Source organism: Canariomyces notabilis, assembly GCF_033297395.1.
Source record: "Canariomyces notabilis strain CBS 508.74 unplaced genomic scaffold N656scaffold_3, whole genome shotgun sequence".
Lineage (NCBI taxonomy): Eukaryota > Fungi > Ascomycota > Sordariomycetes > Sordariales > Chaetomiaceae > Canariomyces > Canariomyces notabilis.
Genome location: NW_027041825.1, coordinates 1,373,713 through 1,397,430, shown reverse-complemented (window position 1 = coordinate 1,397,430; position 23,718 = coordinate 1,373,713). Strand labels below are relative to the sequence as shown.

Sequence of the window (23,718 nt, the reverse complement as noted above, 5' to 3'; positions counted from 1 at the left end):
CATCGATTGACCGTGCTTCACAGTCCCCGTTCTCAACGCCCAGACTGCGGCCCAGCAGCAGCAGCAGCCTGAGCATGCATCACCTCGTCCACCACCCGCCGAAGGATCTCCTGGTGCCCGCTCGAGAAGCGGAGCTTGACAAACGGCCTCACGAGCGCACCACACTCGATGGACGAGATGTCCACCAATTCATAAGCCCCACCATCATCATCACCATCACCATCACCGTCGTGGGCCACCGGGTGTCCGCCGTCGTCGGCATCGGCAATCTCGCCGCGCCGCCGGACCTCGTAGCGGCTGCGCACCGTCACGCCGCCCACGGCGTCGGCGCGGCACCGCACGCCGTGCGCAGACCGCTGGAAGATGCACGGCACCGCCACCTCCTTGGACGCCCACGACCCCAGCCCGGGGATGATGGGCACGCGGTCGTAGACCACAAAGCCCTGCAGGTTCGGGTCCTCCGGGTGGTGGTTTGGGTTGGCGGCGCCGTGGCCGCCGTTGTCATCGTTCTCCAGGTAGTGGTCGGGGGAGAAGAAGAGGCTGTCGCCGGCCACGTCGTCGGCCGTGACGTGCCGCCGCTCGTACCGGTCTAGGTACGGGTTGGCTTTGATGAGCGGCTCGTAGGCATGCAGCGCTGCTAGCACGGCTGAGGGAGACAGGCGCGCCGGGATGGGCACCCGGGTGATGACCGTGAAGGGCTCGGGGGGAGACATTGGAGTTTGAGGGCGCGCAGCGAGGCAAGGGGTTTAGCTGGGATGGATATGCTGCCGTGTACCCGGCAGCCAGTGGTGTTTGCTTTTTAGAGCAGATAAGTGTCCGTTGTTCGGCTTTTGGACGACAAGGAACGGACGTTGCGGTTGCCGAGAAACTGTCAACGCCGGTCTTCCCGCCGAGGAATGCCAAGCGGACGGGCCCGATCGACGAACAAAGGAGATGCCAAGTCTGCCTCCGCCAGCAGATCCCGTCTTGGGTACTGTATATTATTGAGCAGCAGCGACAGTGATGCTTAGTTGTCCGCTTCTGTGGTGTAGATACTGTGCATAAGGCAAGTTGAGCTCTCAGCTCACAAACTTGAAGCAGATTGATGAATTAATATAGGCACAGCGGCCAGAACTGTCGCCTGATTGATCTTACCCTTCGACGAAGGAATGGTGTTGCGGGAGCGTCTGACCAAACTTCCAGTGTGATGTCTGACGTTATTTGCTGAACTTTGCTGGTCTGCGCACTGATTCAATTCTCTTGAGACACCAAAACCCGTGGACGGGTCGTCCGAAACGAAGCTACGACCACCAACGGCGGCACGGGTCAGCCCCCTGTCAAGGGGCAACCATCTCCTGAGTTCCTTCCTCCAACTGCGCAGGCTTTGAAAATGAAAAGTTGGGAAATGTAGTGCGCCCGCCATCTTCTCTTCTAGTAATGCGCATTTTGTTGCAAGTTCGTCTAGCTGCTCTGGTAGCATACTGTACAGGACCTCAGACATTCCGTTGTGTAAGATGGGTACTTTATGGCTCGGAAACAGACTGTACTACCGGTATGACTTGTGGACCCGGCTCAGTAACAACCGACGTTATCTGAGCTTTCAGAACGCAAAAATCTGGAGTGAGCACAACCAGGCGGGAATGCTTTTCTCCTTGAACCCACGAGCGTCATGACCACTGCATGTATGTACGAAGTATGGCAATTGACACCGGCAGCCAGCCAGCCACGGGTCAGAGTGAGTAAATTTTGCTGCTCAAAGTTTTTACGTTTCAAAAACCGTTGGCAGTCAAGTTCATCGGAGGGGCATCTGGGTTCTCGAAAAGACATCTGGCGGTGAAGCACGCAAGCACACAAGACGACGCCCCGATTGGGCATGACCGCCATGAGTGGCTTGCATCGGGCGACTAGTGTAGCCTTCTGATGTAGCAGCCCCTTCCTCAAAGAACCTCTAGGTTCCTCGTTGGCAATGCTTGCCTCATTGGGTACAAGCTGGTCTCATCCCAAGCCGAGGCGCGTCGAGAGAGGTCGCTGGCAGATGTAGCTGGCACCTTGCTAATGGCGCATGGCTGCCCAGTCTGCAACGTAGTGGTACCGGCCCCAGCTGTCTGGACAAGGCGATTCGACGACGCGTGTCGCGGCCTCCTGCAACGAAGATCCACCCTGAGTCCGGCTGCATGTCAATTGTTGACGGCTTCGGTGCACCGGCAGACCGCGCGTGTGCGGTTACTTTTAAAAAGTGTAACTCACCCACTGTCGCGTCCATCGCCGGTCCATCATCGGCCCACTATCGGGTCCTCGGTCGACGTGGAAGTCTACACGTAGCAAGACATGTTGCTTGAGTGAGGGCATATTGATCACGGTAAGCATGGATCTCAAGGTCCTTGACAAGGCAGGATATCGAGCGGGGAAAACTGCTTGGTATGGATACTGCTTGGGTTGGTTTTCATTCGTTCCTCCCCAACCTAAGGTGGTGCTCAAAATCGTCACAAGACAAGGAAATCTGGAAGGTGTGACGGAGTGATATGGGGTACAGTTACGATACTAGTACAGTAATTCCGGGAGTGTAATGTTTCAGTAGAATACGCATGAAATGCCTGCTTTCTGTTCTTCTAACATTAAGAATACGCATTCACTTCCAGGTTCTTATATCTAAGGTATTGAGCATCTGACAGTCTCGACACTTGCGCCGTCGACCACCAAATCGCACATACATCTTCTGTCAATTTGGACTTGCACAATTCAGAACCACCATACATAACCGTTTCGCAATACGATACTGGTAATTACGCAATTGAAGTTCGGATAGAGCGTCGGTGGGAGGGCATCACATCCGCTAACCGGATTGAACTGCGAACTCCTGCATCATCAGCCAATGGCAGCGGCTCTACCCGCCGGCCCAGAAAGTTTTCAGTGGAAGAAGGCGTGTAAAGTACGTGATAGTGACCCCGCATTGACAAGACATTCTTGTCCGGGTGACTGGCTGTTGGGGGGTTGGGTGAGTGACGAGACGAGCAAACGACGGAAGATGTGAGACGATCTTGGACAAATCCAATTTGAAGTTTGTCTCGATTACTCGCACGATTAGTTCTATGTCTGAGACGGATGACGGGAATGATAGTAAGACGGCTGACGGGAAGATAATGCACAAACTCTTGACATCCCTGCATCACCGCCGCCCGATTTGTGCTTGCAGGGGCCCCAGCAGGAAGGGTGCCGTGCCGTGGGATGTGCAGTGGGACTGTGGGACGGTACGCGACGGTACTCACGGCCGTGCATGAAGACTTCATTAGGAGATCTTCACCCTTCTCCGCCTCCCGTTTGAGCATCAGGTCCGTCGACCACTCACGCAACAGCCCAGGGATTTTTTCCCTCTTTCCACCGGTCCCAGCTGTTGGAGTCGCTGGCTGATTCGGACAAGACGCAACGGCGGTGTGGTGGCACGACACGCTCAGCCTGAAAGTACACCAATCGCCATTCTCTCGGCCTCTCTCTTCCCAGATCCCGCCCACCGATTGGTCCCTGATTTCTCACAGCCCTTTTCACCTGCGCGACGAAATCTTTCTCCATCACCGGACGGTGTCCTCGAACGAGAAAAAAGGACAAAGCTTGGGGAGGCGGTTGGAATTGACAGTTTCTGCTCTTCAGGGTATCGAATCTGCGACAGAACAACGCAAGCGCACACGGGAAGTAGCGTGCCGCTGTCCTTGGCTGTCTGACTCTCAAATCTCATTCACGGCGCATTTTCGTATGGTTGCCCTGGTCGATTTGCACACGCCTGCCTTACCTAGCAAACGCACTACCGCATGTGTCAAACAATTGCTGGCCGGCCGTACTGCCAACTCCTTCAACCTACAGCATGGCCGCTGCGACGGTTTGCGGAACCTGGCCAGACCGCTCGAATCACGCCTTCCCAACAAACCGGCTTTCGACGAGGCCGGCTGGGCGAAATAGAGCATCGGGAGGACTGCTGGATGCTTCTGTCCTAAAGGCACAGCTGCGCGCCATTGCACAGACGTGGGTAGGGCTATGCGCCAGGTTTGAGGTAAGGAGGAGAATCCCGTTGTCCCTCTCTTCGCCATATCCCCTCCGGATTTCTATGGCGCTTCAACCCATCCTGCGCCCATTTATATCTTCTTTCGACCAGACCACGTCGGGGAAGACCCTCCGTGAGGCACAACAGCTAAGGTTCAGAGAGGCGGTCCGGACGCGAGCACACTTCTTTGCAGCGCTTCTTTGACTTCTACTGACGGACACATGACAGCAGCCACGTTCTCAAGTCCGCTGCTCCCAAACAGGTAGAACAGTGCTCATCCTACCGGACATATCTCCAAGGTGGCTTCGCGCTTTATCCCTCACCGATGACCTAGAACCGCTTTCCTCGGGCCTTCACGACCCTACAGATAGCGGTGCATACGCACAGAGCCGCTCTCTGCGCTCAAACGACCTCCATACTGAAGACCTAGGACCTTACCGTACACGGTCCGATGCTCCACATCGGAAGGACGGTCTTCTTCCCTGCCCCAGTACATCCTACCGAGTCGACTTTGAAAGTGACCAAGGATTTCGACAAGCCGCAAAAAAGAAAAAGAACAAGGCGGCACCGGCGGGCAAGGCGAACAACAGCAATGCTGATGATGGGGCCAAGAAAGATGGCGGTGGCGAAGACGCTGGGGACGGGAACAATGGGGGCGCAGGCGGTGATTCCCCGAGTGGAGATGCAGGCAACACTGGCGGCGACGGCGGTGACGGAGGCGACGATAATAAGAACGAGGATAAAAAGGATGACAAGGCCGAAGATGAGAGCAAAGCCACTGCAGAAGAGAAGAAGGAAGAAACACCGGACGACAAACAGGAATCGACCGAAGCGGCTCCCGTGGATGACTGGTTTGCTCCCGTAACTACCAAGAAGAAAAAGGGGAAGAAGGGCGCTGTAGCCGCCCCTGCCCCTGCAGCTGCTCCGGATCCCCCCCCTGCTCCAGACCCTCCTGCTGCTCCAGACCCTCCCGCTGCCACAGACGAGCAGAAGGCCACCGATTTTGGACTCCCTGCCGTGGAATCCGGATCAGGTGGGTTTGACGCTTTCCAGGAGATCAAACTGGATTCGAATCCGAGTCTCGACATTAGTTTTGGCGCTTCGGACTCTAAACTGAGCTCGTTCGGCGGGTGGGGCTCCAAACTGATTAACACGGTTGGCTCCTCCTGGGCTTGGGGCAAAAAGACCTCTACAGAGGATAAGGCCAAGGACGAAAGCGGGGTCGACGGCAACCCATGGGGCATTGGTAAATCCAAGCAAAACAAGTCCCTTTTCTCTTTCACCGCAACTGACGAGGCCGACGGAGCCAATCAAGATCCGAAACCTGCCGAGAACGAGCCAAAAAAGGAGGAGAGTTTCGACTTTGGCTTCTCTACGACGGTCAAGAAAGACAAGAAAAAGAAGAAAAACAGCATATGGGAGCCCGAGCCTGAGCCCGAACCCGAACCCGAACCCCAGGCGGAACCGGAGCCTACCCCTGCCCCGGATACCAGTGCCCAAGCAGAGGAGGATTGGTTTGCTCCGGCGTCCAAAGGTAAAAAGAAGAAGAAGGGGGGGCTGGTCGCCGAGGAAGTCAAGGTAGAGGAGTCAAAACCGGCTGAGCCGGCCGTCAAGGCGGCAGACGACCCTTGGGACTTCTGGGGCGCTAGCAAGAAGAAGAAAAAAGAGGCGGCAGCCGCACCTGTTGAGGCTCCAAAGTCCGAAGAAAAGCCTGCTGACCCCGAACCCGAACCAGAGCCCGAACCCCCGGCGGAACCTGAGCCGACGAAAACCAGTGGTGGCGACGATACGTGGGGTGCCTGGGGTGCTGTCACCACAAAAAAGGGCAAAAAGAAGAAAGGTAAGGCTGATGTTCCAGAGGAGCCTCCGAAGGACCCAGAGCCGGTCGCGGAACCAACAAAGGAACCCGAACCCGAACCCGAGGTTGCCTCAAAGGAGAAGGTGGAGGATTTCAGTTGGGGAGCGGTGACCAAGAAAGACAAGAAGAAAAAGGGCAAGGCAGCTGAACCCGAACCCGAACCTGAACCTGCTCCCGTACCGCCTAAAGAACCGGAGCCGGAGCCGGAGCCGGAGCCTGCCCCGGAACACGAGCAGAAGAATGACATCTGGGGCTTTACTACCACTTCCTCAAAGAAAGACAAGAAGAAGAAAGGCAAAAGTAAGGAACCGGAACCCGAGCTCCAGAAAGAGCCGGAACCTGAACCTGCATCTGTGCCGGAGCCCGAGCCGCAACAGGAACAGGAAAAGAATGACGATGATTTCTGGGGTCTCACCACCTCTAAGAAGGCCAAGAAAAAGAAGGGCGGCAAGACGGAGGAGCCTGCCAAGGCGCCTACGCCCGAGCCCGATCCCGATCCCGAGCCTGAACCTGAGCCCGAACCAACACGCGACCCTGACCCTGAACCTGAGCCTGCGCCGGTCAAAGAGGAAGATGACTTTTGGGGGGCCGGCGTCTCTTATAAAAAGAAGAAGAAGGGCAAGAAATCTAGCACTGAGACTCCCAAGGATCCCGAGCCTGAACCTGTCCCTGCGGTGGAACCGGACCCAGAACCAGAAACGATTCCTGAGGAAAAGAAAGATGATGACGCTTGGGGGCTTTCTACCTCCAAGGAGAAGAAGAAGAAGGGCAAAGGCAAGAATGTCGAGGCGGAATCGCCAGCAGAACCCGTACCTGAGCCAGAGCCCGAGTCCGAAACTAAGCAAGATGACGATTTCTGGGGTTCCTTGGGCACCAGCGCCTCCAAGAAGGACAAGAAGAAGAAGGGGGCCGTTCTCGAGGATAGCAAAGCGGACGAAGCTTCCCAAACAAACCAGCCTGGCGACCAAGCAACTGACGACATCTGGGATTCCTGGGGTACTGACAAGAAGAGCAAGAACTCCAAAGACTTGATCGATCTAGACAAGGCAGGGGAGTCGGCTGCTGGAGCCGGTTCACTGGAAAACGACGACTTCTTCAATTCATGGAGCACAGGCAACGAGGATCAGACCAAGCACGAGGAAGAGGAAGTCCAGCGGCTAGAAGAGGAGGAGCGACAGCGGCAGGAGGCAGAGGAGCAGGCGCGCAAGGACGCCGAAGCTGCTGATGCAGCGAGGGAGGAGGAAGAGCTGGCAGTTCTGACGGCCAAAAAGAACAGCGCGAAAAAGAAGAAGCTGAACAAGAGCGACCAAGAGAAGTTCGACCGTCTAACGGCAAGCATCAAGAAGCGCGCCGAGGAGAAGGCGGCACGCGAGGCTGAAGAGGCGGAATCAAAGCGACAGAAGGAGTTGGAGGAGGAGCGTGCCATCAAAGAAGCCGAAGAAAAGGCTATCAAAGAGGCCGAGGAGAGGGCTGAACGCGAGCGGCAAGAGGAGGCTGAACGGGAACGGGAGGAGCAGGCCGAACGGGAACGGGAGGAACAGGCGGAACGAGAACGGGAAGAGCAGGCTGAGCGGGAACGGGAGGAGCAGGCTGAGCGAGAACGGCAAGAAAAGGCCGACCGCGACCGGCAGGAGGCCGAAGCATCATCCACGAAGAAAGGCAAAAAGAACAAGAAGAACAAAGCCAAGGCCAAGGAGGAGGAGGAGGACAAGCCCAAGAGCCGCGGCATCGAAGACGACGAGTTCAAGGACGTCAAGCTCACAGCAGAGGAGATCGAAGAGTTACTGGCCGACAAGCCCAAGGAGGTGGTTCCGGCTTCTCCTCCTGCTGCTGCTGCTACAGCCGCCGCACCCGCAGCCGAAGACCCCTTCAGCTTTTGGGGGGCCGCCAAGAAGTCGAGCTCCAACAAATCCAAGAAGGGTTCAATGCTACCTGACGCATGGGATACCCCTCCCCATGCGGCACCAGGGCCGGAAATTGCGTCTGCTGAGTCATCCAAGGTTCTGGAAGCTGCCAGTTTCGGCGCGATTGGCGCGTCTGCCACCGAGGTGTGGAAGGCCACCTCACCGTCACCCGAAACGGTCAAGTCGATGAAGTCCAAGAAGGCTGTAAGCGGCAAAATCGCGGATCGCCTGCGTGCCTTTCAGGTGATTGACGACGATAACGCCGATGACGACGCCGACGACGACGCGCGTATTGAGTCGCTAGCGCCACCGCCACCACCGCCCGTTCCCGCTCCTCAAGCTGCCACGCCAAAGGACGAGAAGAAGAGCGGATCCAAAAAGAGCAAAGCCAAGAACAAGGGGCTCATCATCGACGTTGACGCGTTTTCTCCCTTACCTCCCCCACCTCCCCCCGTTGCTTCCGCTGCTCCACGCGCCTCCCAGTCCGGCTTGCCCGGCAGCTTTCCGCTTGACGACGAGGACGATCATATCGGTGACGGGTTTGACGGCGACGAGATTGTAGAAATCGTCGACATGGCCCCGGCAAAGAAGAGCAGCAAAAAGACTAAGAAGGCCTCAGCGACTCCGGAAGAGGCCGGCGTTCCTCCACCGCCCCCTCCTGTTCCTATGCCGCCACCGGCCGTGCCGGACGCCCCAGTATCGACTCCCCTTGTCCGATCATCCAAGAAGGAGCGGCCCAAGGTCAACCGTGACGGGTCATCGTCATGGGGCATGTGGACAACGGCAACCCCGACCAAGGAGCCGAAGAAATCACCGCCAAAAGTCAAGGCAGAGAAGGAGTCTAGCTCCAAGAAGAAGGCGTCGGCGGCCGACAAAGCGGAGAAGTCGTCATCCAAGGAGTCCGGCTCTGACAAGGCCGAAAAGGTGCGCTCCAAAGAAACCCCGGGCCGTTTCCCGAGTGTATTCGCAAGCACGCCGCCTCTCTCACGCTCCGTTTCCACCCGGGAGAAGCGTCACAGCGCAAGCGGGAAGTCGAGTTCGCGGAGACACTCAGTTGATTTGAGCACCGGCATCATGAGTCCTCCTCCCGAAGAGATGGCGAGCAAGGCGGCCAAGGTCCTGGGCGTGGGTATCGGCGCAGGACTCGGCCTGTCCAGATCTGGCAGCAGACGCATCAAGAAGAGTGAGAATCGCTCCCTGTCCCTCCCGCTTCCTTTTTTCAAGCCCGCCCCTAACTTTGTTCGCAGGCGCCGCCGAGGAGGACGACGACATCGTCATGGTTGGCGCGAACGACGCAATTCCCAGCCCCGATAAAGCAGAGCGTCGGCGATCAAGGGTACGTCTATCTCGTCCAAGTCAGCTAAGGTGACCCAGAAGGTTAACCATATTCTACTTTAGCAATATCCGCGAGACGATGACATTGTCATGGTCGACGCCGCAGACGCAACTCCCTCCCGTCCGCCTCTTAAACGATCCAACTCTTCGGCCAAGAAACCGTCGGGCTTGTCGTCCATATTTGGCGGCGTCTTCAACCCGCGCGCGGAGCCGCCGCGTTCGGAGCCTCGCCGTCGTAGCACGTATCCAACCACCACAGATGACGAAGCTGCCAAACAAAGGCCAGAAGAAACGGAGGCTGAGCGTGACGCCCGCCGCGCCGCCCGCCGCGCTCGTCGCGCCGAAAGGGAAGCTGCCGAGCAAGCTGCTGCCGAGGAGGCGCGGCGCGCCAAGGACGAGGCCCGCCGCGATAAGCGCAGAAAGCTGGAACAGGAGGAGGAAGCGCGCCGTCAGGAAGAGAAGGAAGCCCGTCGCGCCGAAAGACGGGCGCAGCGCGCTCGCGAGGAAGCCGAGCGCCGCGCCGCCGAGCTGAAAGAAGCCGAACGCGCCGAGCGACGCAGAAGAAGGGTTGAACAGGAGGCGGCTGCCGCTGCCGAGGCGGAAGCCGAAGCGCGACGCGCGGCCAGATCTGAGCGGCGCAAAAGCTATTATCCGGACGAGTCGGGTCGCGAAGAGGATGAGGAAGAACGTGAGCGGCAGCGCCGGAGACGAGACCGAGTGGCGAGGCATGCTGCGAAGGCTGCTGCTGCCAAGGAGGCAGGTAGTAGAGACGAGAGACGGTCAAGTCGCAAAACGATGAACTCGGGAGACGAGCAGCAGCAGTATGTGTATTCCTACCCGAGGACGTCGAGGGAAAACACGGGCTCGTGGCCCCACTCGGGCACGTCGTCGTGGGTCAAGGAACACTCGGATGCGCCGCCGCCGCCCGAGGTGGTGGAGAACGGGGAGGATGGTGTTGTTGATGACATGAATGGCGTGCACGAGGTTGATGACGAGGCCGCAAGGCGCGAGGCTCGCAGGGCGAGAAGGCGCGAGGCTAGGTATGCTGAGGCGGGCGCCAATGCGGAAGAGGCGGAGGAGGATAGAAGGAGACGGAGGCGCCGTGAGGAGAGGGAACGCGAGAGGGAGAGGGAACGGCGGATGGGCGCGTCGGATGGCAGCGGCGAAGGCCGTCGCGACAGCAAGCGAAACTCGGCCTTGTTTGGTGGCGCGGATACGACACCCCGCAGCTCCTGGTGGAAGAGGCTCACTGGAGGGGGGTGATCACACATGTGTCCGGTTTATATGAGATGATGACGGATGAGTAATGGTTGGCTTGGTTCGGTATAGTATTGTTGAATGAATGTGATGTACCAGCGATGGGGTTTGAGGTTGGGATTTCTCCACTCTATGTGCCTGTCTCTGTGTTTTTGGTTGTTCTTATCCAGCGGTTTTGGTTGTGGTTGCATATACATCTTTGACCTTTTTGCTACCGCGCATCCTCCAGTGCGGCATCTCAGAATATGTGCTTGCACACTTATAGGTCTATTGCATGATCATGGCGCTCAGGCAGGACAGCTTGGTCGCCTACCGGTCACCGTGGGGAGGAAGATAGGCGCGGCCGGCTCCTAGTGCATACATTGCCCGGCTTCGGCTGACTGGAAGGGAGGCTTCCCGTATGGGAGTGTCTTATACGTCAGAGCTTATTGAGGTAGTTCCTTGGTAGTTACCTGGTACCTACTCACCTAACCATTTGGGTGTAGGTTGGTATCATTGATGAAAGCCGCTACTTTCACCCTCTTGATGGCACAGGCAAGTAGGCAATTATCAGCTACTATCTGTCACGCCTGTCTGGGCATTCTTTTCATTCTCTTCAAGCTTCCGGAGCCTCCTCTCCTCTCGCCATTGGGGGCCTCTCACGGTCAGCGCCCACAGAATAGGCGAAAACACCACGAGAACAAGAGCCCAGAAGGTAAAGGTCCAGCCCCTGCCCATGGCGCTAAACATGGACTCAATGACGGCCGTGCCCCCGGCGCCGAATAGACAACGCACCAGGTTATTTGCCGCCACGGCAGTCGCGGGGGCGTCGGGGTAGAGGTCCACGACGAGAACGTTGAGCAGGGAGAAAGTCCCCGCGACGCACAGCCCAATGACAAACAGCAGGACCAAAACCCCCGCGAGACTGTGCCCGGCCTGCAGGACCCAGCCATAGGCGACGACAGCGGCGATGCCTACGCACAGGATCGGGTAGACGGGCTCGATGCGCGCCCGTTCGATGGGGAACCCGCGCAGGTCGTTATCCCCGCGCTTGTAGTCGATTGGGAAGCCGATGCGCGTGGCGATGCGGCGGTAGTGCCGGTCGAGGACAAGCCCTTGCAGAAATGCGGCGACAGCGCACCCCACCCCGTACGGCAGGTAGCACAGCCCGACCTGAAGGTCGCTGAGGTGGTAGGTTTCGGCTAGTTGCGTGGAGAGCGTTGCGCATACGAGGAGAAAGACGAGGTACACCAGCGAACCGTAGAACAAGAGCAGGCCGACGTCCTTTTCGAGAAGTACGCGCAGCGCGTTGAATGGGTTGGGGAAGCGCAGGTTGCGGTTTCGATTCGGAGGGCTGTCCTCCAGAGGGGTGATTAAGGGGCCGGTATGCTTCTCCTTCTGCTTCTGATCGTGACGCCGCCGGCGGAAACGGAACAGCTCGATAACCGTCATGTTCCAAGCCGGGGCGGGGATGGAGCCATTCCCTACCACGTTTCTGCACGTCTCGGGCACGGTCAGGACGTAGGGTACGAGCCAAACGGCGGCGTAGATGAGGCAGAACCAGAAGATGGCCCTCCAGCCTAGGAACTGGGCCAGGATGCCGCCCAGCACGGGGCCCAGGGCGGGACCAATGTTGCTGCTTGCCGTGATGATGCCCATGTAGACGCCGCGTTCGGCGCTCACGGCCACGTCCGAGACGACGGCGAAGCTCAGCGATAGCGTCCCGCTGCTCCCCGCGCTCTGGGCCATGCGCAGCACCAGCAGGGCGGCGTAGTTGTGCTGCAGGGCTAGGCCGAGGTTGGCGAGGATGTAGATGGTGAAGGCTAGGATAAACGCTGGTCGTCGGCCGGCCATGTCGCCCAGGTCGCCGACCACAGTGGGCGCCACGGCCTGGAAGACCATGTAGGTGGTGAGAGTCAGGTTGATGAGGCTGGTCGAGACGCCCAGGTCTGCCGAGAGAGAGTTCAGGGCGGGAAAGTAGATGTTGGCCGTCATGGGCGAGGCACAGCTCGCGAACGCGGCCATGGCGATGATCCATCGCTTGGAGGACTTGGAGAAGGTGGTGTATACGGGGCCCGGAGAGGGGTCGTCGGGGGTTTCTGGATCAGGGGACATGGTGTTGTCGGACGGTTCATGCTTTGTGCTGGCCATTGGCGAGACATGTGTATGAGGCGAGGAACCGCGGAGTACTTAAAACTGCAAAATCCCTGGCAGGATGCATACATATAGGTAGTACGGCGGTAAGGGAGCGGGACGTGGCCGGGTCGGAGTGAATTGTGTATGTATGTACATGTAGAAAGGTGGAGCGGCACCTCTCAACGCCGGGAATAAGCGGCCCCCGACTCGAAAGGCGGAGCAGATCAATGTATTGACTGTTGACAGGGAAGATGGTGAACATATGGTAGGAAGTGCACGTGCTGATCTATGTCAACTGTCAACTGTAGGAACCGTCTCCAAAAGAACGGCCAAACTCAATAATGGGACACTGGGGACACAGATTCTGTATCGCGAGTCGCTGGTCGTTTCTAGTTCGAGACGTCGAGCTTCAAACCCACCTCGCCCACCTCGCCAGCCGTCAGTTCCGGTGGACCGGCACCCGTAGAACCAGGCTTTACGTCCGGCACGGATGTTCTCAGCTGGCGGGTCCCATTCCAACGTCCCGGGTATAAGACACGCGATAGCTAATTCCCCAGTGAGCGCCTGGCTTGCTGCCCTCGCCAAAGAGAGCACCAGCGCATAGCGGCTCCCGGGACGTCGGCTTGGAAAGAACTGCCAGATGAAGTTATGATGTTTCCTGGGGATCAGTAAGTGGTCAAGCAGGTATTGTATTGTACAATAGAGTATAATTGAATGGGACGCAAACCCGTACCCGCCGACTCTAGCCTGTCGTAAGCATACAAAGCGCAGGCATGTTAACGTTGGAAAGAGCATTCCAGGTTGATATCAAGGGGCTGGGGGGGCATTGCGATATCGGTGGTGGTTGCCGAGGGTTATGTCTGCTGCACGTAACATTGTACAGAGCATGTATTGTACGGTAATGTACTATTACCATGTGAGATACATGTTACACTCCATTAAGCCCATTTAACGAGCCACAACAGCCACTTGCAGCCACAGTCTTGTTGACAGCATCATGGAAATCAGCCACGTCCACCACTTCGCAACCTCGAATCACCTCTACAACCTACGGCCAAAGAAGGCTGCTGCCAGCAATTGACTGGTCATTTCCGACATGGCAGACCTAACGACGACTTTCAATGGCCTCCTAAAGGGCCACGAGGCGCCCTCGACGAGTCCCTTCAGTCTGGACATTGCCGATGAATTCCTCAAGGAAGCCTACCGGATAGTGCGTTCTTCCCTCCCCCTCACTCTACGCTGATGGCAAACCCTCCTGGCTGATACGTATGCTTCTATTCCCAAAGAACTCCCTCATTGCACGCCTGCACACCGAGCTGCGCAACCTGCGCCAGGCATACCTCTCGACCGCCGCCCCGCGCAAAACCCACCTTCGCGTATCGGCGGCCCGCCCGGCACCCTCGCAACCCGTGTACCTCACAGACCGCGACCGGGAGGAGATTGATGCCAACGCAAAGATGACGCTCCGCGACCTCAACGCCCGCATCCGCGCCCTCGAGGACGCCGAGCAACTACGGCAGAGCACCGAGGCCGCTCTGCTGCGCAAGCGCATGTCGCGTGGCCTGGGTGCTCTGGGCTCGTGGGCTACGGGGGGGAAGACCAGCGAGCAGGCCGCGGCGCGGCAGCTTGGCGCGCATCGGGAGAGCGTGATTTGGTATCTGAGGACCCGGCTGCAGGAGACGACGAGGACGCAGCAGCGTATGATGGAGACGCGCCTGGCTAGGGAGATGGAGAAGAACCGGAGCGTGCTGGCCAAGGCTTCTTCTACGACGACTAGAAGTGCGCTTATGGCAAAGGCGACGGCATCGCACGAGGCGACGACAGGACCGGCCGCGCCGGCAAGGATACCGCAGAGCCTAGCAGCAGCAGCTTCGAGTACCACCGGTCTGCCACCGGAGGAAGGACCGAGGAACAAACCTACAGCGGACAATCTCACGGAAGAGCAGGTGCAGATGTTTGAGAAGGGCAACCAGGACATGCTCAAGCACCTCGAAAGCACGCTGGACAAAGTCAGGCAAGTTTTTTCAACATCCCTCTAACCCAGCAGCAAACCGCCCAGCGTGACTAACCATACACTCATCCATGCTGCAGAACCGCCGAAAGCTCGTTGCTGGAAATTGCCGAGCTCCAGAACATGCTGGTCAGCAACCTTGCCACGCAGTCGGCACACATTGACCAGCTGGTTGCCGACTCGTTCGAGACAATAGAGGGCATCGGCAAGGGAAACCAGGAGCTCAAGAAGAGCGTAGGCAGACCGAGCCCAGCCCGTTACACCTTTTTCGCTGCTGCGGGACTCTGTACTGTGTTGATCTTGTGGGATTTGATTGTTTGAGTCTGGCCATGCGGTGCTGGCATCTCCCAACTGAATCGGATCGGGTATACGTTCGCTTTTGACAGCGATAAGTACCTTAGGTTCCGGACAACAAAGTTCAACTGTAGATGTTCCTAGTACATTCTTGTGAACTTAAGAAATGTCGGGCGATACACCTGGAAGCCCCTTCTAAACGGCGCGGTTGTCCTAGGGGGACCTCATGTTTGAAGTAGGTTCAAGAAAGCTTGAGGTATGGTGCCATTCGCTGTTGACTGACTTTTTGCTGCCAGGTATACGGTATCCAAACTCAATAGGAGTGATAGGGAGGCTAGGCAATGAAACAATTGCCTAGATCATAGTACATACCAACATATACTACTCGTCCTTAAGTTCCACATTCAAGGGATCCGTTTCTTCGGAAAAGCGTCTCTCACGCCACTGAGCGTCACTTCACCTTCACCTCCTTACACCCTTCTCGTCCGGAATTGCACCACCGGTCCCTTCCTCAGCGAGATGTACGCATCATAGAGCTGAAACTGGCTAGGATCCTCCGCCGGATCATCCGGCCCGTAGCCCTGGCCGGGACTACCCCCTCCGACGGTCGAACCCGGCGCCCGCCGGATGTCAAAACGGTAGACCGTCCGGGCGATGACGATGAGCATCTCCACCATGGCCACGTTCTTGCCCACGCAACTGCCCGGCCCGCTCAGGAAGGGGTGATGGGCCTCGCGGGCGCGCTTGACCGACTCTTTGGTGGAGCCATGCTGCTGCTCCGCCTCCTTCTCCTCGTTGGCAACAATCCACCGCTCCGGCCGAAAGGTCTCTGCGTCGTCCCCCCACACGGCACGGCTCCGCGACAGGGCCCACGGCACCGTCCCCACGACCGTCCCGGGAGGGTAGTACTCGCCTTTGACCAGCAACCCCCCCTCCAGGACCTCGCGGGGAAGCTCGCACGGGCCCGCGGGCACCAGCCGCATGCCCTCGTCGACGCACGCCTTGAGGTACTCGCAGCCCAGGAGCCGGGGGCCATAGACTATATCCTCAGCCGAGGAGAAGGCGGAGCGGACCTCGGCGGTAAGCTTGGCCAGGCACTGCGGGTTGGTGGTCAGGTAGAAGAAGATGCCCGAGAGCGAGATGGACGTCGTGTCGGAGCCGGCCACGATCAGCAGGCTGGCTTCGGCGCGTAGCTCGAATTCCTGGTACACGGACGCGCCCGTGTCCGGGTCCCGCGCCGAGGCCAGGAAGTAGAAGAGGTCCTTCCGGCGGTCTTCTTCTTGCATGGAGGCCTGCTTCTCCATTAGGGTAATGCGCGACGCGGTGCTATCGTCGACGAATTTGAGGTAGAGCCTGGCGGCTGGCGGGGATAGGAAGGCGAAGATGCGGTTCAGGCCGCGCGGCTTGAGCCAGAGGAGTAGGCTGAGGACGGGCGACCGGCAGATCTAGATGGCTCCGTCCGGTTCTTAGCTTCGGATGGCAGAGCAAGTAAAGGCACTTGGTGAGGAGGGAGAGAGGGCCTACCGGGTAATAGAACTTCATGTACTCGACGATACTGTGAGGGACCGCCTTTAGCGGGTTGTACCCGGGCTCCTTGACGTCGAAGGACCTGCCAAAGCACAGGTCGCCCATGATATCAAACACTAGAGCGTCAAGCTTTTCCGACAAGTCCACAGGAGTAGTCCAGTCGCCGGTCTTGCCTCGCTCCTCTGGCACCAACAGTTCATTCCATCGATCGACATGGTCCGTGATGAAGCTTGCAGCGGCCCGTGTTGTTTTTTCGGTGAAGGCCATGTTGAGACGCTTGCGTTTCTGAGCGTGCTCGGCCACGTCGATGGTGTTGAGCGTGTGATTCTCACGAGAATCCCTTTTCCAGGCCGAATAGAATGGGCTTCGCCGGACATTGGACTTATTGCTGTAGATATCGGCATAGGCTTGTGTGTCGCAGAACAGCACCGTGTTGGGCGTCACGCGGATCTTGTTGCCGTATATCTGGAACTGCCGCCACAGCCAGACGTGACGCTTGCCACTTCTTGCGTGCCACCAAGACGGGATGCCGCTCGCGCGAGCCCAGAACGGGCCCGGAATATGAGCCAGTGGATGGAAGTACAGGTTGTAGATGGCATTTGCCGTGAACTGAGCTCAGGGGTTAGCGGGGAGGTTGGCAAGAGACGAAGCACAAGTCAGTTGACGATCTCTACTTACAAGCAGAGAGCCGGTCAACACCAGCACAAGCAGCCATTCGCTGGGAGTGATGCTCTCCAGTTTCTGCCAGGAAGCTAGACTCGCCATGGTGATGACTGGAATGTGTTACCAAAAAGGCTAGGTACACAGCGTTGACAGCAACAAGCAATATTCGCGAAACGCTTGGGTTCGGTGTCATTACTAGTAATATAAATGTTGGGCGCCCGAGTTCACTTGCCGGTCCATGTCCCCTGTCCACGACCTCGAAGGCAGACGTGCTGTTGGGTTGGCTGCGTAGTGTGCAGTTGGGGGCGCCCAATCTTACATGCATGAGCTAACATGATATGTAAGATATTAAATGAGATACTTCGTGCGAAGTACTCCGAGGCTCAATACCACTGCAGGGTCTGTCCAGACTGTTGGGGCCGTTGGGTTGGGGGCCCGGCTCAACGTTTTCCACCCAAGCAACCGACATTGGGGCGTTGTATGTTATGTGTAGGTAGGCATAGTATGTACACTGACGCTCCTCGGTCAAATCAAATCACTTACGTGAGACAAGGCCAAGGCGGCTTACCAGTCTGCCAGTGATGCAGTCGGTTCACTGCCTGCGGTCAGTCCACTGCTGATACTGACACAGTAGGCAGCCAATGAAACTCTCGATGCTCTCGATATATCGAGATAACTTGATGGCTGTCTGACTAAGGTAACAAAGCACAATGCCATGGAAGTTTGCCGCGCAGGAGAAGGCATCTACGTCAGTCCTCAGGTATCTACAGGTGCTTACGAACAGATCTCTCGCTAATTAAAGGCCCATCACGTAAACATGCCATCAACCCCATCATTCTGGGATTAGGTCCTGGTAACAAGGTTGGAGGTGACGATGAGGTCGTGTCCGCACCTATACCGGCAACTCGGTCACCAGAAAGATTTCACAAGGATTCGCGACAGCTTCAAGTGAGTCGTAGCTAAATTAGGTACCCAGGTTAAGTAGGTACCTTTTGCAGGGCTGCCTCTCAGTCCATGACGCCTCATCCGCTCCTCAAAGGAGATCGAAGCCTCCCTTGACTAATAGTACGCTTTGCGGCCCGGCTGGACTGGGCTTGAAGCCTGAGCTCTGGCATGGTGCAGGAAAGTCGGTCTTAATCTTTCTGGTTATACCTAAGGTACAAGACTGTACTGACAGTACACACTACACAGAGAAATCAGTTAGCACCTTCTCCTCCTAGGGTACAACAACGAGCCATCATAATGACATTGAGAATCTACTTTCCTTTAGCCCATGGTTTATTTCAGCCTCCGTAGAAACTTTGAAGCAACCCGAGAAAGCAGGAGCCAAGCAGAATTCAAAGTACAAATAGTTGAGCCCCGTAAGCTTTGAATACTGACTCACTTGATTTTCCTCCGGCTATTACAGCCCGTGACTGCCGTCACTGGTGTTGTCCGCTCCCTGCTCTGTCCCCTTGTCGCCCTCGCGGCCCTTTACGACCTACCCAGCCATCTCGCGATTGTAAGTGCAATACCGCCCGGTTCCAAAGCAGTCATGTACTCTCGATCTCGAACCGCCCTCGAGTCCTCTCGGGGCCGATTGAATAGTTGCAACCCTCGCTACTAGGTCGTTACTAGTACTAGCCGTGACTCTTCGCACTACTATACCAGCGTGACCACTTCTGCTCGAGACGGTAGACCTTCTTTCCGCCACCGATCATAACCCTTCTCTTCACCACGGCGAGCATTTACAGCTTCCGGAATTGGATAAGATACCACTGTGGCAGTGGTACATCGAGTCTCGCGTCAAAAGCACTAGACGTCTCACCGAAGCTGGATATCCTGTCACACGGCGTTTCGCGCCATAGTTTAACGGCGGTTGCGCAACCGAAGTTTGCGCGGATCTATTATCGCTTGGTAATCTTCCAAGGTACTGCACCAGGAAGGATCATGGATAAGTGAGACGTCAACATGATGCATCCATGGATTACAGTAGCTGAAAGGTACGTGTAGATACGGCGGGTACTCTCCCTCAGACCAATGCGAGTAAAATATGACCCCGGGCTCCCTATATCGTACTTTCCACTTGGATATGATGAGAGATGGGATATGTGAGGAAAACCTTAAGTTGATAGATAGGTACCTACCTCTCATTTAGTTGCTAGCTGGGCTTGATGGCAATTTGATAGACGATTATGATATCCACCTATGTAACTATCTGGTCAACATTTTGCTGCTGAAGTAACCTAACTAATTTGCCCACATCTAAGTCAGCCTCTGGGAAATGTGATGCGGAACTTAGATTCCTCCCTAGATCGAGAACTAGCATCGTAAAACGCTGCTGTTAGGGGCCTACACTTTCCTTACTAGTTAGTTGGTTACTTTACATACCGTTAGTTGAATTACTGTTGTATACAAGTAATTATCGTGTAGTACGATACAGACTGAAAGCGAAATGTATTTTACGTACTGTGATTAGTGCGCTAAAACTATCATACCTGTTACAGTACAATACCTGCCCTCTTCCGGCGCATCCGTTTATCATCGTATCTATCAGTACTACGCCCTAGTGTCTGTATATTGTCACAATAAACGAGGATACAGGTACCTGGTTGTGCTTAGACACTGTAGCTTAATACGAGACTCGGCCCCAGCAATCTTACAACAGTTCAAGTTGCTTCACCAACCAGCCAACATCTCAAGTTCTGGCCTGGTCAGTGTCCCAGAGTGCGCTGGCCACAACTGTCACATGCAGCTTCCTCACGCGCGAATCACATCTACAGCTCTTGGCGGCCGCAGCTGACGACGCGACAAGATGCACCCAGACGCGCCTGCGCGCTCGTCCAAGCCGGGACGGCCGCAGGCTGCCGAAAATGAAATCAGCGCTGATGATGTACTCTCCCTATCTCCGGGAGTCACCCTGACCCTCGCCGAGGATGCCCTGGTCATGTCTGGTATGTCTCGATTGCACCACTACTGGCTTGGTTGGTGCTGCTTGCTAACTGGCAACCTCAATTTACAGGTCAGTTGGCGACCAAGCGCAGTCGCTCATGTCTTTCTTGCCTGCCAGTTTCAGGTGAGGATTGCTGTAAATCATCGAGGAAACTATCTCGCCCAACAACTGACTTGCTCTCTTGAAATCAGCGACCAAGGGCACACCAAACAGCATTCCTTACTACAACATCCTCTGGGCCGAGGTTACTGCCGACCGCAGGTGGCTCAACGTAGACTACGCTGACCAGGAACGGCCTCACTTTCTGGTTGCCCGCAGTGCGAAATTCGCCCTATCCGAGCTTGCCATCGAGGGCACATCCACTACCCCTATTGAGGACCACACTTCCTCATGGATCGAGCGCCTCTTAGATCGCGCCTATGCCGGCGCCGCTCGCCGTAAGCGCGCATGGGTTCTAGTTAATCCCCATGCCGGTCCTGGCGGCGCCGACAAGATATGGGAGCAGCAGGTGAGACCCATCTTCGTGGCCGCACGCATGCCCATGACCGTGGTGCGGACCACCTACTCTGGCGAAGCCGTCGACCTTGCTCGGGACATCAACATCGACGACTACGACATCGCTGTCCCGTGCTCGGGAGACGGCTTGCCGCATGAGGTGTTCAACGGCCTGGCCAAGCGTGCCGATGCCCGCCGCGCCCTGTCCAAGATTGCCGTGTGCCACATACCCTGCGGGTCCGGCAACGCAATGAGCTGCAACTTGTACGGCACACACAGGCCAACTCTTGCGGCCTTGGCCATCGTCAAGGGCGTGCCCACCCCGCTGGACTTGGTCAGCATTACCCACGGTGACCAGCGGACCATAAGCTTCCTAAGCCAGGCTTTGGGCATGATTGCAGAGCTGGATCTTGGCACCGAGCATCTGCGGTGGATGGGCTCAACCCGCTTTGCTTGTGGCTTCATGATGCTCGCATTCCAGAGGAAGACGTACCCATGCGATATCGCCGTCAAGGTTGAGATCGAGAACAAGGAAGACGTGAAAAAACACTATCGACAGCAGGTCATACAATCTGGCCCGGAGAACTCCCGGCTCCGCGACCAATCCCGGGACCCACGGTCCAACATGGGTGACGAGCAGTCCAGTGTCTCAACGCCCGACTCCAAGTCTGCCGAAAGCGACAATGGACTAGGGCTCCCGCCCCTGAAGTATGGCACGGTCATGGACAAGCTGCCCGACGGATGGGAGATTGTTCCTCACGAAAAGCTTGGTAGCTTCTATTGCGGCAATGTAAGCCCGGGCCCCCAGGCTTAGTCCTACCACCCTCACCCCTTGAGCCCAGCTGACCCCATGCATAGATGGCATACATGGCGCCTGACCTCAACTTTTTCTCGGCCGCCCTTGCGAATGACGGTCTCATGGATCTGATCACCTCGGACGGCGATATTTCACCCTTGAAGTCCATGGGGCTACAACTGTCGGTTGAATCCGGGCACTTCTTTGATAGCCCCCTCGTATCGTACCGCAAGGTTTCGGCTTACCGCGTCATTCCACGCAGCCAGGGCCCTGGCTACATCAGCATCGACGGGGAGGCGATACCCTTTGGACCATTCCAGGCTGAGGTGCACCAGGGCCTCGGCTTGACGCTATCTAAGAAGGGCATGTTCGAGGCCCCGGGGCCACAGAACTGGGATACTGTCACCAACAGCGAGAGGCTTTTGGCTTGAATGATTGTCGGCGTTGCATACCCAGTGTATTATCATGTATTGACACCTAGCATACTATTTGCATTGCCTACATAGAGCCGGCCAAAGTGCCGCGCATGTTTTGAAGATCTGGTTAGCTGGGTTGGCAAAGGTTGAATGATGAGGCGCAAGTGATGTGTTACACTCTATTCCATTGCACGTTGGTCTAGTCCTCAAACCCATCCCAGCTGCCACTGTCACCGGGACCGTCGTCCATGTCCTTCCCAATCCCTGCCTCCGCGAGGGGCTTTCTGTTCCCCGGAAGCCGCTCGTCGGAGAGGGACTCCTTTGACCTGACCCGCACAGCCGGCCTCGTCGTCGCTTGCTCCAGCGCGTCCACTTGCCCGATGATCCTCTGGATAATCCTGCTCGCCTCCTCGTCCCCCTCCTCCAGCAAGCCCACCTTCTCCGCCTCATCGACCCAAATATCCAGTACGTGCAACCTCAGCCCGGCCGGTATCGTTTGCGGTATTTGCCCGTCGCCCTCGGCACTCCCCTGTTGTCCAGCAATCTGCGCTTCATCGGCAAGCGCAAAGGGCCACTCCTCCAAAAGCCCTAGGATATCGTCCACCCTCTCCGCATCCCAATTCCCACCCCGCCCCTTACCATCACCCTCATCCCCTGTCGTCCTATTATTCCCAGCAGTACCAGCCCCAGTACCAGCCTCCTTCCTCATCCACTTAAACCCGGCCCCGACGACCCTGCGGACAAGCAGCAGGAACTTCTCGAGACGGAGCACGTCGATGCCCGTCCACTCGCGCGCGAGCGTGGCCCAGAACCCGCGCAACCAGGTCACGACGGCCGCGCGCGAGGGGAGGATGAAAACCAGATCGGCCAGCTCGGCGCAGAGCGCTTGTTGGGGCAAGGGGCGGTCGCACATCCATAGCGCGTAGAATAGACCCTTCCACAGCTTGAGCACGTCCACCGCGCTGAGGGACGACGAGATCTGTCGGGCTGACAGGAAGGTGTGTAGTGAGGAGAGGGCCGAGGTGCGGGTTTTACGGTCTGTTTTTTTGTGCGCATGCATATGAGGGCGGTTGTTAGTCTGGTTATTCAATTGCAGGAGATGATGAGGTAAGTGAGATGGGTATCGTGGGGTAGACGAACCGCTCGAGGCGAGGTTCTTGATGAATGGCATGCTCCTCTCTTGGGAGGCCATCTTGGCTTGTCCGGGGCGGTCTTTTACGATGCTGTGAAATTGGTATATCTGGTTATAGGCCGTATGGTGGTTGACAGTGTCATCAAGACGATCTATTCGGCGGCGTGATGAGGTTCTGCATGGAGTCGTGGAGAGATGGTTACACGAAGGTCCCGAGACGAAATCTTGTCCGCCTGGCAGAAAATGATTGAACCCTTGTTGATGCTCATTGCGCATCTTGGCTAAGGGGAACGCCAAGCCACAAGTAGAAGCCCAGTTAGTAAAGCTTTGATTGGCTGCCTCAAGCCATTATCAAGCTGCAGAAACTTTTATATACAGTATCGTACGTTGCTGTAATCATAGTGCCGGTAAGGGTACTGTACTCTGTAAGTATTCAACAGTAAATAGGTTGTTTTCATACCGTCAGATTCTATCCGTATTGGTATCTCCGAACTTTCCTGTACTGTACCTACAATACCACTTCTTTGTGGCGACCTCCGATTTGAGTATTTCAAGGTGCCCCGACACAAGGTTCCCCAAGGCGAGCACATCTCTCGATGGAGCATGGATTGCTTCCACAACTCGCAAAGATATTCAATGTCAAAGCATGATATTCAAGTCATTGCTGCAACATGGGACAGGAGCCAATCGAAGCCAAGCGTTATAACTTGCCCTACGGAGTACATAGGAATGGAATGGATGGGTGTACGATCGTTAACCTCGGCTTGTTAAATAAGTGAAACAAGTGAGGACACAACCAGACGGTCGACGCCTAGCATTGCACCAGGTAATCCCCCGTCTACCTTGGTTACCGAGCTTTGTATGCTATGCACAAGATAGTGTTATCTGCGAGGTTGCCTCGGCGTGACTCGGCCGTCATCCGGCTTCACATGCGCCTTGACGGTCACGGGTTGACCTCACTGACGTTGCTC

At 56.6% G+C, this 23,718-nt stretch overlaps 9 protein-coding genes across 9 annotated transcripts; 3 read left to right on the top strand and 6 right to left on the bottom strand.

Moving 5' to 3' along the window:
* Positions 1-32: 32 nt before the first annotated feature.
* Positions 33-713, bottom strand: N656DRAFT_795591 (uncharacterized protein; the record flags this gene model as incomplete). Its single annotated transcript, XM_064817435.1, has 1 exon — positions 33-713. One exon carries the CDS (start codon positions 711-713, stop codon positions 33-35), a length of 681 nt encoding a protein of 226 aa, XP_064673477.1.
* Positions 714-2,502: 1,789 nt separating this feature from the next.
* N656DRAFT_406447 (uncharacterized protein) lies at positions 2,503-3,570 on the bottom strand. The gene has a single exon (XM_064809553.1). The coding sequence runs from the start codon at positions 3,303-3,305 to the stop codon at positions 2,763-2,765; it is 543 nt and encodes a 180-aa protein (XP_064673476.1). The 5' UTR covers positions 3,306-3,570; the 3' UTR covers positions 2,503-2,762.
* Positions 3,571-3,835: 265 nt separating this feature from the next.
* N656DRAFT_766176 (uncharacterized protein) lies at positions 3,836-10,372 on the top strand (the record flags this gene model as incomplete). Its single annotated transcript, XM_064813460.1, has 4 exons — positions 3,836-4,021; positions 4,241-8,957; positions 9,022-9,110; positions 9,173-10,372. The coding sequence occupies 4 exons, from the start codon at positions 3,836-3,838 to the stop codon at positions 10,370-10,372; spliced, it is 6,192 nt and encodes a 2,063-aa protein (XP_064673475.1).
* Positions 10,373-10,915: 543 nt separating this feature from the next.
* Positions 10,916-12,460, bottom strand: N656DRAFT_766175 (MFS general substrate transporter; the record flags this gene model as incomplete). Its single annotated transcript, XM_064813459.1, has 1 exon — positions 10,916-12,460. One exon carries the CDS (start codon positions 12,458-12,460, stop codon positions 10,916-10,918), a length of 1,545 nt encoding a protein of 514 aa, XP_064673474.1.
* Positions 12,461-12,634: 174 nt separating this feature from the next.
* Positions 12,635-13,372, bottom strand: N656DRAFT_406438 (uncharacterized protein). The gene has a single exon (XM_064809552.1). The coding sequence runs from the start codon at positions 13,274-13,276 to the stop codon at positions 12,773-12,775; it is 504 nt and encodes a 167-aa protein (XP_064673473.1). The 5' UTR covers positions 13,277-13,372; the 3' UTR covers positions 12,635-12,772.
* Positions 13,373-13,462: 90 nt separating this feature from the next.
* Positions 13,463-15,284, top strand: N656DRAFT_775891 (uncharacterized protein). The gene is made up of 4 exons (XM_064814524.1): positions 13,463-13,691; positions 13,768-14,495; positions 14,573-15,021; positions 15,083-15,284. Exons 1-3 carry the CDS (start codon positions 13,578-13,580, stop codon positions 14,811-14,813), a joined length of 1,083 nt encoding a protein of 360 aa, XP_064673472.1. The 5' UTR covers positions 13,463-13,577; the 3' UTR covers positions 14,814-15,021; positions 15,083-15,284.
* Positions 14,940-17,280, bottom strand: N656DRAFT_775890 (cytochrome P450 monooxygenase-like protein). Its single transcript, XM_064814523.1, has 3 exons — positions 16,992-17,280; positions 16,311-16,922; positions 14,940-16,231 (listed from the first exon to the last, which is right to left on the bottom strand). Exons 1-3 carry the CDS (start codon positions 17,076-17,078, stop codon positions 15,257-15,259), a joined length of 1,674 nt encoding a protein of 557 aa, XP_064673471.1. The 5' UTR covers positions 17,079-17,280; the 3' UTR covers positions 14,940-15,256.
* A 2,276-nt stretch (positions 17,281-19,556) lies between these two features.
* On the top strand, positions 19,557-21,789 carry N656DRAFT_725695 (uncharacterized protein). The gene is made up of 4 exons (XM_064812561.1): positions 19,557-19,909; positions 19,978-20,031; positions 20,100-21,193; positions 21,262-21,789. The coding sequence occupies exons 1-4, from the start codon at positions 19,771-19,773 to the stop codon at positions 21,628-21,630; spliced, it is 1,656 nt and encodes a 551-aa protein (XP_064673470.1). The 5' UTR covers positions 19,557-19,770; the 3' UTR covers positions 21,631-21,789.
* A 25-nt stretch (positions 21,790-21,814) lies between these two features.
* On the bottom strand, positions 21,815-22,807 carry N656DRAFT_702355 (uncharacterized protein; the record flags this gene model as incomplete). Its single annotated transcript, XM_064811015.1, has 2 exons — positions 21,815-22,653; positions 22,756-22,807. The coding sequence occupies 2 exons, from the start codon at positions 22,805-22,807 to the stop codon at positions 21,815-21,817; spliced, it is 891 nt and encodes a 296-aa protein (XP_064673469.1).
* Positions 22,808-23,718: the final 911 nt, after the last annotated feature.

Bases quoted from the DNA above. Each gene is read 5' to 3' on its own strand.
- N656DRAFT_775891 (XM_064814524.1), top strand. From the start codon at position 13,578: ATGGCAGACCTAACGACGACTTTCAATGGCCTCCTAAAGGGCCACGAG. The intron at 13,692-13,767 runs GTGCGTTCTTCC...CTATTCCCAAAG, and splicing joins TCAAGGAAGCCTACCGGATA to AACTCCCTCATTGCACGCCT. The intron at 14,496-14,572 runs GCAAGTTTTTTC...TCCATGCTGCAG, and splicing joins AGCACGCTGGACAAAGTCAG to AACCGCCGAAAGCTCGTTGC.
- N656DRAFT_406447 (XM_064809553.1), bottom strand. From the start codon at position 3,305: ATGCTCAAACGGGAGGCGGAGAAGGGTGAAGATCTCCTAATGAAGTCT.
- N656DRAFT_775890 (XM_064814523.1), bottom strand. From the start codon at position 17,078: ATGGCGAGTCTAGCTTCCTGGCAGAAACTGGAGAGCATCACTCCCAGC. The intron at 16,923-16,991 runs GTAAGTAGAGAT...CCCTGAGCTCAG, and splicing joins TGTTGACCGGCTCTCTGCTT to TTCACGGCAAATGCCATCTA. The intron at 16,232-16,310 runs GTAGGCCCTCTC...GGAGCCATCTAG, and splicing joins ACATGAAGTTCTATTACCCG to ATCTGCCGGTCGCCCGTCCT.
- N656DRAFT_725695 (XM_064812561.1), top strand. From the start codon at position 19,771: ATGCACCCAGACGCGCCTGCGCGCTCGTCCAAGCCGGGACGGCCGCAG. The intron at 19,910-19,977 runs GTATGTCTCGAT...CTCAATTTACAG, and splicing joins GGATGCCCTGGTCATGTCTG to GTCAGTTGGCGACCAAGCGC. The intron at 20,032-20,099 runs GTGAGGATTGCT...TCTTGAAATCAG, and splicing joins TTCTTGCCTGCCAGTTTCAG to CGACCAAGGGCACACCAAAC.
- N656DRAFT_406438 (XM_064809552.1), bottom strand. From the start codon at position 13,276: ATGCTCTTTCCAACGTTAACATGCCTGCGCTTTGTATGCTTACGACAG.